This window comes from Pseudorca crassidens, chromosome 3 (assembly GCF_039906515.1).
Source record: "Pseudorca crassidens isolate mPseCra1 chromosome 3, mPseCra1.hap1, whole genome shotgun sequence".
NCBI classification, from domain to species: domain Eukaryota; kingdom Metazoa; phylum Chordata; class Mammalia; order Artiodactyla; family Delphinidae; genus Pseudorca; species Pseudorca crassidens.
Window position 1 is genome coordinate 170,752,356 of NC_090298.1, and position 13,790 is coordinate 170,766,145.

General features: G+C 60.6%; 1 protein-coding gene across 1 annotated transcript; it reads right to left on the reverse strand.

Annotated features, from left to right (window-relative positions):
• Positions 1 to 528: 528 nt before the first annotated feature.
• ABHD17A (abhydrolase domain containing 17A, depalmitoylase) lies at positions 529 to 5,458 on the reverse strand. Its single transcript, XM_067734352.1, has 4 exons — positions 4,963 to 5,458; positions 3,640 to 3,834; positions 1,098 to 1,277; positions 529 to 995 (listed from the first exon to the last, which is right to left on the reverse strand). The coding sequence occupies exons 1-4, from the start codon at positions 5,292 to 5,294 to the stop codon at positions 770 to 772; spliced, it is 933 nt and encodes a 310-aa protein (XP_067590453.1). The 5' UTR covers positions 5,295 to 5,458; the 3' UTR covers positions 529 to 769.
• Between the last annotated feature and the right edge of the window lie 8,332 nt (positions 5,459 to 13,790).

Below are 13,790 nucleotides of genomic sequence, written 5' to 3' on the forward strand. Positions count from 1 at the left end.
TTGCGGGATGCTCATGGTGACCTCATTCCTGGGGAGGCCCCACGCGGCCTCGGACCTGCCACTGCCCTCCACTGGACCCAAGCGTCCCCGTTTGCAAGACTCTCTTAGCTCTCTGGGCAGCGGGAGCCGAGGACGGGTGGGGTGGGATGGGAAGAGCAGCCCTGCGATGTCTACCACACGGGCACGGAAGGGTTGTCTGCCTCTCTGGGGGCCCGGAGCAGGCTCAGCCTAAACCGGCGGCGGCCACTTCCACCCCCAGGGTTGTCTCGGAGACAGGAAGCCCACCACCCTCCCCAGGCGCGCCCTCTGAGCACGCAGCGTCCTGGGTTCAAATGCTGCTGCCCCTCCGTCACCACCCAGGCAACCTGCAGCCCCAAGGACCCGAACTGGACCCCTCTTCTGTAGGGAGTGACCTGACATCCGCAGTTGTGAACTTTCCTTGGGGGGTTGGGGACAAAGCCCGGCCCCCTCTTCGTGCTTGCTGAGCCCCAGGAAGAGCACGCATGAGCCAAGAAAGGGAGAGGAACCTTAAAATTTTAAATCTTTAATTTCTGTTCTCACGTTTTTCCTTCGTTTTTCTTCCAGAAGGAAAGGAGCGCATAGCTCCGTCGCCTGTACATTGTCCACGGCCCAGGGGCCGGGTCAGGTCCCGACCCCTACCGGCCAGCTGCTTCGAGGACGTGGGGCGCCCGGGGGTTCACATGCAGCCCCCGGGGCCGGGCGCCGCCTTATTGCTGAGGTCCCGGCGCGGCTCGGGCCTGCTGCTAGGCTAGGCGCGCTGGCTGGGCAGCTCCTGGGAGATGAAGCGGCGCAGGCGCTCCAGGTACTGGCTGTAGAGCTCGATGTCGTTGTGCCCGGCGCCCTCCACCCACAGAGGCTCCACGGCCTTGGGACAGCGCTCGTAGAGCGCCAGCCCGTGCGAGAAGTCGATCACCTCGTCCTCCGTGCCGTGGATGATGAGCACCGGCGACGTGATCTTGGACACCTTCTCGATGCTGCGGGTCGGGGCACATTAGGCCTCCACGCCCCGCCCCCTCCGCGGCCCCGCCCCCTGGGTCCCCGCCCCCGCCCGCGGCCCCGCCCCCCTCAGCGCTCACTTGGGGAACGCGTCAAAGCAGTAGGTCTTCTTGGTGTCGGGGAAGGCGACGCGCATGCCCGAGGTGAGCGGGGAGTGCAGCACCACCGCGGCGCACTCGTAGCGCGAGGCCAGGTCCACGGTGGGCACCGTGCCGATGCTCTGCCCGTACAGGACGATGCTGTCTGGGCTGATGCCGTACCTGGCGGCGGTGGGGGCAGATCAGCCGCGACGCAACACGCACACCCCTCCCACTGCCTGCCCTCCTAGTGCAGTCCCCAGTTGTTCTCCGCTTAGGCTCCAAGCAATAGGGTGGCGCCCAGGCACCCTCCCCTGCCTCCCAGCCCCGAGGCGGTCCGTTCAGCAGGGGAGGCAGGACCCACAGGTGTGAGGGGAGCTGGCTGCCCGCAGCCCCAAGCTCCCAGCTCTACCCTCAGTTTCGACAGCATCTACTTGGTCACACCTGGGCAGTGCACCTGTGCAGGCCGTACCTGCGCTGTGTGGTTCCTGGGGGCAGATCCCTGGGGCCTCTCCTGCTCCTCCTGGTCACCAGGCCACCCCCACCCCTACACACACTCGACCAGGGCCACATGCAGAACCTGCTTGGGGCCCTCCTGTCCTCGCTGCTGTTCGGAATTCGACAGCATTTCCAGGTCGCAGGGCAAGGGGGTGTGTCTTCCTCCCAGCATCCGTCACCCTCACCCACCCCCTTGGCCTCGGGGAATGGAGGCAGCCTCATCCTCTCTTATCTCAGCCAGTTTGCAGCCCCTCAGCTGCTTAGTACAACGTGGGTGAGCAGGCATAGCGGCTCCTGAGGGGAGGAGGTGGGTGGCCATCACCTCCCTCCCTGGGCATCTTTCCTACACAGTGGCCAGGTCCTGACCCCCACACACACCCCCTCCACACGGGCCTCCCCCAGCGCCATCCCAGCACAGTCCTCTCCTGACCCCACAAGGACCCACTCACCACCCTCCCACTGCAGGGGGCCTCCACGGCCTTCCTCCCCACACCCACATCCTGATCTCAAAGGGGGTGCCCCTTCTTCGAGTGGCCAGGGAAAGTCTTCGTCTCACCGGACAACCCACCTGGGCACCCAGGCGCCATCTGCCCCTGTCCCTGTCCTCCGGTCCCAACCCCCAGGCCTCGGGGATGCCATCTGGCCTTGTGCCTACCACCCTGCAAGCTCCTCCCCGACCTGCTCCCTGGTTCACCATGAGTACTGCTGTGCTGAGCACCAGCCTCGTCCTATCACCCAGCTCCAGGCAGGGACCCCCAGCTGCCACCTGGCTGTCTCCACCTGGACAAACATGACAGGTGCCGGATGACACAGCTCTTCTTTCCAGTGCCTGCCCTGCCCCAGGCCACCACTTGGGCCCCAGCCTCCCACCCTCCTGCTGATTCTCAGCCATTGGGTCTGAGGGACCAGGTCTCTGGAGGTCAAGCCTGGCAGCAGGACAGATGGATGGATGACAGAGCTCAGACCCCTGACCCTTCGGCGGGATATGATTCTGCCAGCAACCCCCAGCCAGTGGGGACAGGCTGCGGCAGCCGAGTGTGGACACACACCTGCACCACGCCACCCAGCACGGGTCCCAGTGCCAGGGTGGTGCCAGCGGACCCTGCTCCCAGGGCCTGCATCAGGGACTGCCTGGTGCATCACTCCAGCAACCAGGGCCCCGCCTCCCCATGGCAGGCTGGCTGTGGTCCCTGAAGGAGCTGGTTGCGCCAGTCGGCCAGGCAGGGCCAAGATGGGGCAGCCCTGGGCAGGCAGAGGGCACCACCTTTGGGAGGGTGGGGTTGGGTGGGTCTCTCTCTAGAGCAGCACAGGGCGCCGGGCCATCTCTGCACAGAGACTGAGCTATTGTGCTTCAGTGAGCGAGCACGGGGTGGAAGGGGGCTGCCAGGACCTGGATGACCGGGGCAGTGGGGTCTGGGGACGGAGGTGTAGACCAGACAGTGCGGGCCCTGTCTGAGTCAAGCAAGCAGCTGTGTGCTGGGCACAATGCCTGCGGAGGACCCAGCCTCCAGGAGCTGACCTCCCTCCAGCCACCAGGACTGTGCTGGGTACAAAGCTGCCCGACAGAACCTTCCAGGCCCAGAGGAGACCCTCCTCAGGATGAGGCCAAGCTCCACGACCAGAACCCTGATGCAGAGGCCCAGCCCCTCCCCGCACCCCAAGTGCTCCCTCAGCCTCGGGGCTCCCAGAGTCCTTTCACACCGCCCTCACACGCCACCTCTTGGGCTCAGGAGGGGCCTCGGCCTCTGCCTGCCCCCTCCCTCCAGGCGGAACCTCCATTCCCATGGGGACAGTCCCAGGCCAGTGGCTCCCAGGAGGGGCCCCCCCCAGGGAGGCTGGAGGACCGCCCTCCCCCTGCACACCAAGCATGCCTGTTACCCTGCAGGGGGAACAGGGGTCGGGCTTCTTCCTGTGGCCCAGTGTGGCCGCAGATCAGCTCCCTCTCCTGCGGGGCTACCCACCTGGGCTTCCTCCCACCTGGTCTCACCAGGACCAGCCACCTGTGAGGAGACACGTCCACCAGCCCCTCCCCGCCGCGTGAGCTCACCTGGTGCGCAGGGCCTGCCAGGCGGCATCGATGTCGGCGTAGAGGTTCTTCTCGGAGGGCTTGCCCGAGCTCACGCCGTAGCCCGAGTAGTCGTAGGAGAAGATGTTGCAGTTGAGGCGCGTGCCCAGCCCAATGTAGAAGCTGCTCATCTGGCCCAGGTCCACCGCGTTGCCGTGCGAGAAGAGAACCGTGTACCTTGGGGTGGGCAGTGGGGAAGCACAGGTCAGACGGCGAAGGGCGGAGGGGGCAGGAGCCCTGCCAAGGGGAACAGTGCCTGGCTCTGCCCGGTGTGACTTAGGCCATGACACACAGTGGAGCCTCGGGCTTCCGCTCATCTAAGGGGGCCGCTGGGCCCACCAGTCACCTTCTTGCCACAGGTGGACCCCCAGCATGAGCCCAAGAAGCCGCAGTGACCATCACATTGACGCCCTGAGCAGCAGCCACCTCTCCCTTGGAACTGTTCCTGTTGGAGGGACTCTGACGGCCCGAGGATGGGAGGCACGTCTGCCTACTGCTCGGAACCATCCTGGAGGATGAGACGCGGCCCTCCGACCACAGGCGAAGAGAGCCAAGCCCCGGTCACCGCGGTGCAGCTCTTCCCGCTCCTCCAGGGAATGACCCGGGCCGCCACCTCTGCCCTGTGCCCCATGGCGGCCCTGCCAGGCAGTCATGCCGATGGCAGGTGACCAGGCTGGATCCCGGCTGACAGCCTTGCAGAGCCTTCTTCCTCCAGCCCCACTGCGGCCTTAGCCCAGCCCAGCTGAAAGGTAAAAGCTTGCCCTTTGGACCCAGCCTGCTCTGAGGCGGAAGCAGCTGGAAGGTCCCCCTCTGCACCACTATAGGGCTCCGGCAGTCAGACCTGGCCCAAGCCGCCAGCCAGGCCTCAGGGGCCACCGGCCCAAAGCGGGTGCCAGGCCTCACCAGGCACCCAGGGCCCAGGAGACCAGCCCTGGGCAGGTGAACACCGAGACCCGGAAGCAGACGGCTCCACATCGAGCAGGTGACGTGACGCAGCCACTCAGAGCCACCCCCGAGCCTCAGGGTTCTTGTCCACAAGACAGGGTGCCGAGAGGGCCCCCCAGAGCGCTGCAAGTGGAAGGGCCCCCGGCAGTTCCTCGGTGGCCATGGGCAGATCTCATCTGCTGCCCCTCTGGCGAGAAGAATCCCCGGGGCACCCGCACCTCCAGATGGGCTTTCGCCAGTCTCTGGCCCTCCAAGGGCCACCAGTGGCCGAAACGAGAGCCCTGAGGATGGAGCACATCCTGGGCTCCCACCCCTCACCCGGTCCCTCCACCCCGGGGGGGTCGAGTCCATGTGGCTCACCTGGCGCCGGGCACACAGCGCACATACATGCAGGAGATGCGGTTGCCCCGGCTGCTCTTGGTCAGGAAGACCTCGATGGTGTCCAGCTCACGCTGGCTGTACTGGAAGTCGGCGCGATCCATCAGGTGGAGCTTCCAGCGCCGGGGGGTGCTGGCCGAGGCCCGCAGGGTCCCCGAGGGGGCGGCCCCGGCCCCACCAGGCCCGGGCTCGGGCTCAGGCACCAGCGAGTAGGTGGGCTCTGGAGGCAGGAAGGCGAGCTTGGCGGCGATGCGGCCGGGGCAGGGCGGGCAGCAGAAGAGGCAGCAGAGCTCAGTCACCGACAGGCCGTTCATGGCGGGCGCCGGGCCCCGGGGCGGGCCTTGCCCGGCAGGGGAGGGATGGGGGTGCTCGGAGACACGGGCAGGGGGCAGGGCGACCCCCGGCCACCGCCCCAGACGAGAGCCCCGTTAGGAGGCTGCAGCCCAGCCCCATCGCGGTCCAAGCTGAGCCCTTGGGAGCCTCGCAGCCTCGTGTGTCCATGTCGCACAGAGGGAAACCCTGCAGGGGGACAGCAAGATGTGGAGTTCCCCCGGGGCTCCCAAGTGACCTTGGTGGGACCTAAACCTGACCAGGACCCCGCCTGCCACCACCCTTCCTCCGCTGGCAGACACCAACTCTTGCCATTTAAGCCCATTCATCAACCCAGCCTTGGCCTGCAGGCTGTGCGGGGCGATCAGAGCCCTGGCCCACCCAGCTCTCCCGGGCACAGCTCCTGCTCCAGGCCCTGGGAAATGTCACCCCAGCCCACCCCCGCCCCATGCCTCTGTCCACACGGCCGGCCCAGACTCTGCCCTGGGGCCCATCCCCATCTGCCACCCCCAGGTGCCACAGCTCAGCCAGGCGAGGACCGACTGCTGACCACAGGGACCCAGGAGCACGCTCCCAGCTCCCAGGGCCTGCGAAGTCCGGAGACAGGAGCCCAGGCAGAGGAAATACAACAAACAAAGGCTCTGGAAACAAAAGCAGGATACATCTCGAGGCTGGGAAGGCCTACTGGGCTGAGACAATGGCTCTCTCCAGTGCTTGGGGCCAGGCCCAGGGGTCAGCCTGCTGCAGGGGGGAGGCAGGGCAGGGTCATGGGAGCCTGGGGTTCCTTCCCCAGCTCTGCCAGCTTAGGTGTCTGTGGCCTTGGGCAAGTCGCTTAGCATCCCTGGGCCTCAGTTTCCTCATCTATCAATCAGACACCACTCAGGTCACAGAGACAGTGAATAAGATGAGGAGAAAGTGGTGGAATGGGCCAGGCTCAGAGAAGAAATGCAGAATGTCATGTGAAACGTGGCCTTGAACAGACTATAGCGAAATTGCTAAAGCAACTACAATCGTACATGGAGCTGCCAACAGGGAGACTGGAAGAAAATACAGAGGTTTGAAAATACGGAGTACTCGCTTACTACATTTTCCCTACAGCCTGGAGTGAGGGAGGGACACACGCTCACAACTCAAGTGTCAGCAGCAGAGCACCTGAGCCTGTTCTGTTTCGGGGCCACAGCATTTGTAAACCACTGGGCCAGGGACACGCGGATGCACAGCAGGTCGGCGCAGTCTGAGGCCCAGAAATACACCTGCTCCCTCCAGACCTGTGATCTGAGACCGGGGGCTGCAGAAAGCCGCACTGCAGTCACTCGGATGGGGGCACACGGAGGGGTGTGGGAGAGGGTGGCTAAAGCCAAGGAGGGGACACGGACCGCCTCCAGGAGCCCCCAGACTCCCAGGTGGGATGCTCGCTTTACAAGTCCATCACACTGTTCTCAGACGAAGGCAAGTTTGCCCCCCGGGGACACTTGCCAAGGTCTGGAGACATCTTTGGCTGTCATGAGTTGGGGGCGAGGGGGTTACTAATGGCACTGAGTGGGCGGGGCCAGGGGTGCTGCTCAACACCCCACAGTGGCCAGGATACCCTCCCTCCCCCTCCAGAGTGTCAACCAAACCGATGTTGCTCCAACACATTCTCAAAGAGGCCCAGGCCCCAACAGAGGACACTGCCCTGGTGCTTTTGGTAACTTGGCGGGTCTGGAGTTTGGGTGGCACAGGGAAGGCTTGTTTTGAGAGGAAGGTCTGGCTGAGAGCCGGTGGGCAGGTAGGAGGCCTCTGGTGACCCGAGGATGAACAGGCATACTAAGGTGGACAAGGTCCCACTGACCAAGCCAGAAACCGGGATGCCATCCTTGACACCTCCCTGCACCCTCAGATCCGCCCGTTACAGGGCCTGCTGACTCTGCCTGGGGCATGCACAGTCTCCTTCCTCGCCGGTCCCCACCCCCACCCCCAGCTGGGCCACCATCACCCACTCTGGGCCATTCTCACCCCAGTTGCCAAAAGATCTTTTCACAACACAAATCTGATCATGCTACCTCCCTTTTGGGGTGCCCCAGTAGCCCCACTATTTTCAGGATAGAGATCAAAGCCTTCACCACAATCTGCCAGGTTGGCACCAGGCGTGGGGCCGACCTCTCCAGCCTCACGCATCTTGTACCTCACTCTCCCCTGATGAGCCCCACTGCCTTCTCCTGACTCAGAGCCGAAGCCCCAGCAGTTCCCCTAATCTCACCAGAGAGCCCGTGACCCCTGTCCCACCCACCCTTCACATCTCCCTTCCAGCACCCTTCCAAACAGGGTCAGCCCCCCATACACACTCTCATGGCTCAGATCTGTCTCTGCAGCTTGTAGTTGCATGTTCAACCATACCCCTCAAACCAAAGAGAAACTCCATGAGGGCAAGACTACTACCTGTTCTTGCTCAGTAAACACTGACTGAACGAATGGACAAAGTACCAGGGGCAAAAGGGAAGGGGGGACGCTACAGTCCGCCAGGTCTGACATCTGACAGAGAGGGGGGAAGGTCTCTTCTCAAGCCACGCAGACCTGGGACCTCCCGCTGTCTTTTATGGATGTCACTGAATGTGACCTGAGAGCCTGGCCTCGGACTGGACAGAGCACATCCAGATACCTCACTCACTGGGCAGGCACCCCTGGCACCAAGAGCCCAGCGATTTCACCCACAAGCACATAATCGGACACCCCGCTGCCGGGCCGGTGCAGGCTGGCAGTGTCATGAGGACCAACATGGAACCAGGCAATTACAATACTCCAGGACGACCTAAATACGGACGACTATGACCGCACCTCATTCAGCCAGTCAGCCTGAAAGGCACAGGCAAAGTGCCGGGTGCCGGGAGGGGAGAAAACGGGCAAAACCCAGAAGTGACAGCGGGTTCCAGGAACTGCGGGTCCCAGGCTAGAGGGACACTGGGAGGAAGAGGAGAGCAGAGGGATCCTGGAGAGAGCCACAGCTGGGTCGGGCCGCGCCCGTAAGCCCTGCTGCAGTTTGGACTTCATCCTGGGGGAAAAGGAGGAGCCCTGGAGGAGTCCCGGGCTGGGAATGGAGCCCGTGGGTTAGAAGCTGTGGATATGCCCTAGCTGTAGCCTGGAGATGGGACTGGAGCAAAGGCTGGGAAGCCTGTCCAGGTGTCCCAGCCCGCCAGAGGACGCCCGAGAAAGGGCAGAGGTGTCTTGGAGACGTTTAGGAAGCAGGGCTCCGGCTGCTTCGGTGGGTCCGGGTGTCAGGCTGGGGCACTGGTTCAGGGCCGGGGATAGAGTATTTGGCTCGGACAGCGCATTCCCCGAAGGCGGGGCCGCGCACCCGGAAAGGTGGGAACACACCCCAAGTCGGACGGCTGAATGGACGGCGGACGGGGCTCTGCCGGAGTCTGAGACGCCGTCCCTGGCCCTGATCCTGGGGTCCTCCGGCTGCGACCTCGGCCGCCCCGGGAGTGCGGGGTCTCGGGGGCGTCCGGCCGGACTGCCCGGCCTCGCGGCCCGGCCCGGCTCTCCAAACGGCCGCGAAAAGCACTGAGACCGCTCCGCGCAGCCACGCCAGCCCCTACAGGACACTCACCGCCGCGGCCCGCGCCCCCCGGCCCCGGGGCCGCGCTCCATGGCTCCCGGCCGCCCGCCCGTGCGTCCGTCGATCCCCCGGGGCCCCGGCCCGGTCTCCTGCGCCGCCACCGCCGCCGCTCCCCCGCTGGCGGAAGTGAACCTCACTCCCACCGCCGCCCCGGAAGTGACGCGCAGGTGTGCGCGAGGGCCGGAGGGGCCGGGGGCCAGGCGCCGGGCGCTGGGCGCTGGGCAGGGTTTGGGGGTGGAGCTGGCTCCCTGGAGGGGCGGGACCACGTCGTGGTGGGCGGGGCAAGAGTGGGTGGGCGGGCCCGGGCTTTGGGTTCCCCTTAGGTTTCAGGCAGTGGAGACTCACAACCATTCATTCGATCCTTCACTCATTCCAGCGCCAGGACTCGGGTGAGGCAAGTGAGGCACTCTCCTAGAAAATAAGCTTACAGCGTGCCCAAAAACTCAGTAGTCAACGTAAAAAAATATATTTTAATGCACTACTAAAAAACCCACAAAGTTTTGTTGGAACCAGGCCCCTGACGGGGGTAAGGCAAGTGATCCTGCCTTTATTTTGTTCATCATGGGTTCTTTTGCCTTGGTTTTGGCTTTTTTACTAGTGCAATTAAAATATTATGGATCGGGGACTTCCCTGGCGGTCCAGTAGGTCCAGTGGGTAAGACTGTGCACTTCCACAGCAGCAGGCACGGGTTCCATGCCTGGTCAGGGAACTAAGATCCCGCATGCCGCGCGGGGCAGCCAAATAAATAAATAATATAGTAAAATATTATGGGTCTCGAGCCCCTCCCACTCAGCTCACCCCGCGGGCAGGGATGGTTACCGAGCTGAAGGTAGGGGAGATGAAAAAGGATGTCAGTTGAGAGCAAAGTGGCGGTGTGGCTGAAGGTGACCAGGGAATCTCTTCGAGGGTAGTCAGGGCAGGCCTTCCTGAGGAGTGACAGGGACAGGGGCAGGAAGGCTGCAGAGGCCAACAGGGCCCAGCCTGAGTCAGGGAGATGAGTTAGTGGGACAGCTTCGTCATTCCAGGCCTCCGCCCTTTGCGTGTTCCTTTCCCTGGGCCGGCAAGCCTATTCCAGCTCAAAATCCGCCCCACCAGCTGCAGGCAACCCCAGGCCCCTCTCCTCCCCGGGATGCCTAACCTTCAGCTTCATTTGCAGAGATAAGCCTCCCTGGCCAGCCCTCCCCCAGGGCCCCATTCCCGGAGAGGCTTAGGCTCAGGAGTGGACACTGTCCAGAGGTAGTTTCCAGGCGGTTTCCTCTGGCCCCTGGCCCCGGGATCAGCTGCCACCTTCCACACCATGTGCCAGGGGGCTGTTGAGGGGTGCCCCGGAGTCCTCCTGCCTCGGCTGCCCCCCTCAGGGCTCCTGGCATCAGCTGTTCTCCTGAGGTCCAAAGGTCACACCTGGGCCAGGCTCCTTCCAGTTTCCTTGTGCCAGAACAGGAAGAGGCCTGTCCGCAGCTTCCTTCCCCTGCCCATCTTCCCCTCCAGGCCTGGGCTAGAAAGGGCCAGAGCAGTGGCGCCTCCAGAAAGCCCAGCTCAACCAGGACTGAAATGCCCCAAGGGGAACACTTGTGAAGAGGGTGGCCAGGATGTGGGGATAGGCTTAGTCCCCACCCAAATGTGGCCTGACCCGCTCCCACGGAGTTCCCCCATCAACCAGAGGACACTCTGAAAGGATGAAGGCACTGCTGTGAATACCCCAAGGTCTCAGAAGGTCAGTCACCCCTCTCTCCTCCCCTCCCCAAAGCCCCTGCTTGGTGTTGCCATGCAGCTGCTGGCCCATTTTCCCCATCTCTTTTTTTTTTTTTGGTTGCACCACGAGGTGTGTGGGGTCCTAGTTCCCCAACCAGGAATCGAACCCATGCCTCCTGCATTGGAAATGTGGAGTCTTAACCACTGGGCCACCAGAGAAGTCCCTTCCCCACCTCTTTTGCCCCTGCTCTCTCTGCCCCATCCAAACCATCCTTGCCAAGTTTGTTCCTACCTCAGGGCCTGTGCACAAGTGGTGCCTACTGCCTGGAGTGCCCCCAGATAGACACATGGCCAGCTTCTCCTCCTCTTCAAGCACCTGCTCAAATATAACCTCCTCAGAAAGCCCTCCCTGACCACCCCCAGTCAAAATCCCTACCACACCCTATTCATTTCCATCATAGAACTTGACATCATTTTATTGAGTTGTTTGCTTGTCATCTGTCTTCCCCCCATTCCATGAGCTCCCCAGGGCAGACACCCAGGCTCTTACCCACCAGGTCCCCAGCTGTCTCCCATGCTGTCTGATGAATCAATGGCTGCACAGGAGGAGGGTAGTTCCCAGCCCAGAGGAAGGCTTTCGGGAGGGTGGAGGGAGGCTCCATGAGATTTTCGGTGCCACTGGCACAGACCTCAGGCTGGCGGGATGCTGTGCTTTTCCTTCTCTCCCGAGACACTCAACCCATTGGCAAAATAACGTGACCACGGGAATCAATGGTCTTAAAAGCAATCCTGTTTGAGGAAAAGATCAAGAGGTCACATATTTCCCATCCTTGGGGCAAGGGAGACACCGCACATGCGCAGAAACCTTCCTTCGGGGACAAAAAGGAGGGGGCGTCACCCCATAATAGGTGATGCCAAGGACCCCCATAGGCCTCTGGGCTGGAATCCATCTTGGGAAAAAGTTGCACACGCGTGCTGGGGAAGGTCCTAGGGCAGTTCAGGTGTGGAAAAATAAGCCAGATAATTGGCCAAAGGTAAACAAAGACCGGAAGAACTGCCCTATATGAATGACTTAACCGCCCCTTTGCTGCGCTCCTCCTCTTTAGTGGGGACGCCTATATCTTTCTGTCCCTGGGTGCATCTCTGCCTTGCTTCTGTCTTAACTAAACAAATTGTTTTTCTGTGTGCTCTCCCGCTTGTTGTGCTGTGTCTCTAATAACAGACTTTGTACCTGTTTCTTACAGTTTTTGCCTCCTTGAGAAATGCATTTTTCAATGGGGGCAAGAGCCAGGGGAACCTTGCTTCTAGCCTCTAGTCCTTGGTGGACTAGCGGCTAGGATTCTTGGTTTTCATCCAAGCTACCCAGGTCCAATTCCTGGGTGGGGAACTAAGATCACACTTCAAGCCCCCGCTCACTGCTGTCTCTCTCCGAGATCAATCCCACCTGGAGCCATAAGTTCCAGCCCCGCACTATCCAATATGGAGGCCGTCAGCCCCAAGCCACTATTTAAATTGAAATGACTTGGGTTTCCCCGGCAGCGCAGTAGTTGAGAGTCCGCCTGCCGATGCGGGGGACACGGGTTCGTACCCCAGTCCGGGAAGATCCCACATGCCGCAGAGTGGCTGCGCCCGTGAGCCATGGCCGCTGAGCCTGCGCATCCGGAGCCTGTGCTCCACAACGGGAGAGGCCACAGCAGTGAGAGGCCCGCGTACCGCAAAAAAAAAAAAAAAAAGTAATAAATTGAAATGACTTGATTAGAAGTAAATTAAATTTCACTTCTCCAGTCGCTATGGACTCATTTTCAAGTGTTCAAGAGCCACCTGGCGCTGGGGGCTCCCATTTTGGATGGCACAGATGGAGAACAAGTCCATCACCCAGAAAGTTCTAGAAGCACCGGTCTAGCCCCTGAGCTCCAAGAGGAAAGGCATCTGCGTTGGTATCCTTTTGGTTTCCTGTTGCGTCTCTGGTGCCTAGCTTGGAGCTTAGCATTCAGTCAGTGCTCACTGAATGTTTAAAGGAGGGAGGGAGGAAAGAAGGAATTCTCCTTGTAGGAATCAAAGTAAATAATCTGATGAAGATAGCAAGTTCTATCCATAGATGTCCATCCCTGCATTATTTACAATAGTGAAAAGTGTCCATCGATAGAGGAATGCATAAAGAAGTTGTACCTATATACAATGGAATATTACTTGGCCATAAAAAAGAACAAAATAATGCCATTTGCTGAGACATGGATGGACCTAGAGATTGTCACAGAGAGTGAAGTAAGTCAGAAAGAGAAAAACAAATGTCGTATAATATCTCTTATATGTGGAATCTAGAAAAATGGTACAGATGAACTTATTGGCAAAGCAGAAATAGAGTCACAAATGTAGAGAACAAACTTATGGTTACCAAGAAGGGAAGTGGGGGTGGGACAAACTGGGAGGTTGGGATTGACATATATACACTACAATGTATAAAATAGGTAACTAATGAGAACCTACTTTATAGCACAGGGCAGGGGTCCCCAACCCCCAGGCCGCGGACAGGTACCCATCCCTGGCCTGTTAGGAACCAGCTGCACAACACGAAGTTAGCGGTGGGCAAGCGAGGGAAGCTTCATCTGCCTCTCCCCATCGCTCGCATTACTGCCTGAATCATCACCCCCACCCCCTCACCCCCCAGCCCCCGCCCCCTGCCCCCGGTACGTGGAAAAAATTTATTCGGTGAAACCGGTCTCTGGTGCCAAAAAGTTTGGGGACTGCTGGCACAGGGAACTCTACTCAGTGCTCTGTGGTGACCTAAATGGGAAGGAAATCTAAGGAAGAGGGGATGTATGTACACGTATGACTGATTCACTTTTCTGTGCAGCAGAAACTAACACAACATTGTAAAGCAACTATACTCCAATAAAAAAATAAAATATAATATAAAAGAAAACAGAAAAAACATCCTCAAAGTGAAGAGAGGAAATTAAGTAAAAAGATTATGGTCAACCTTTGAAGAAAAAAACTGCAGCCCTGAGGTATGCGGACCCATACTAGGCTGTCGGTCTTTTTTTAAAAAAAAAAACAGTTTGCGGGGACGTCCCTAGTGGTGCAGTGGTTAAGAATCCGCCTGCCAATGCAGGGGACACGGGTTTGAGCCCTGGTCTGGGAAGATCCCACATGCCCCAGAGCAACTAAGCCCGAGCGCCACAACTCCTGAGCC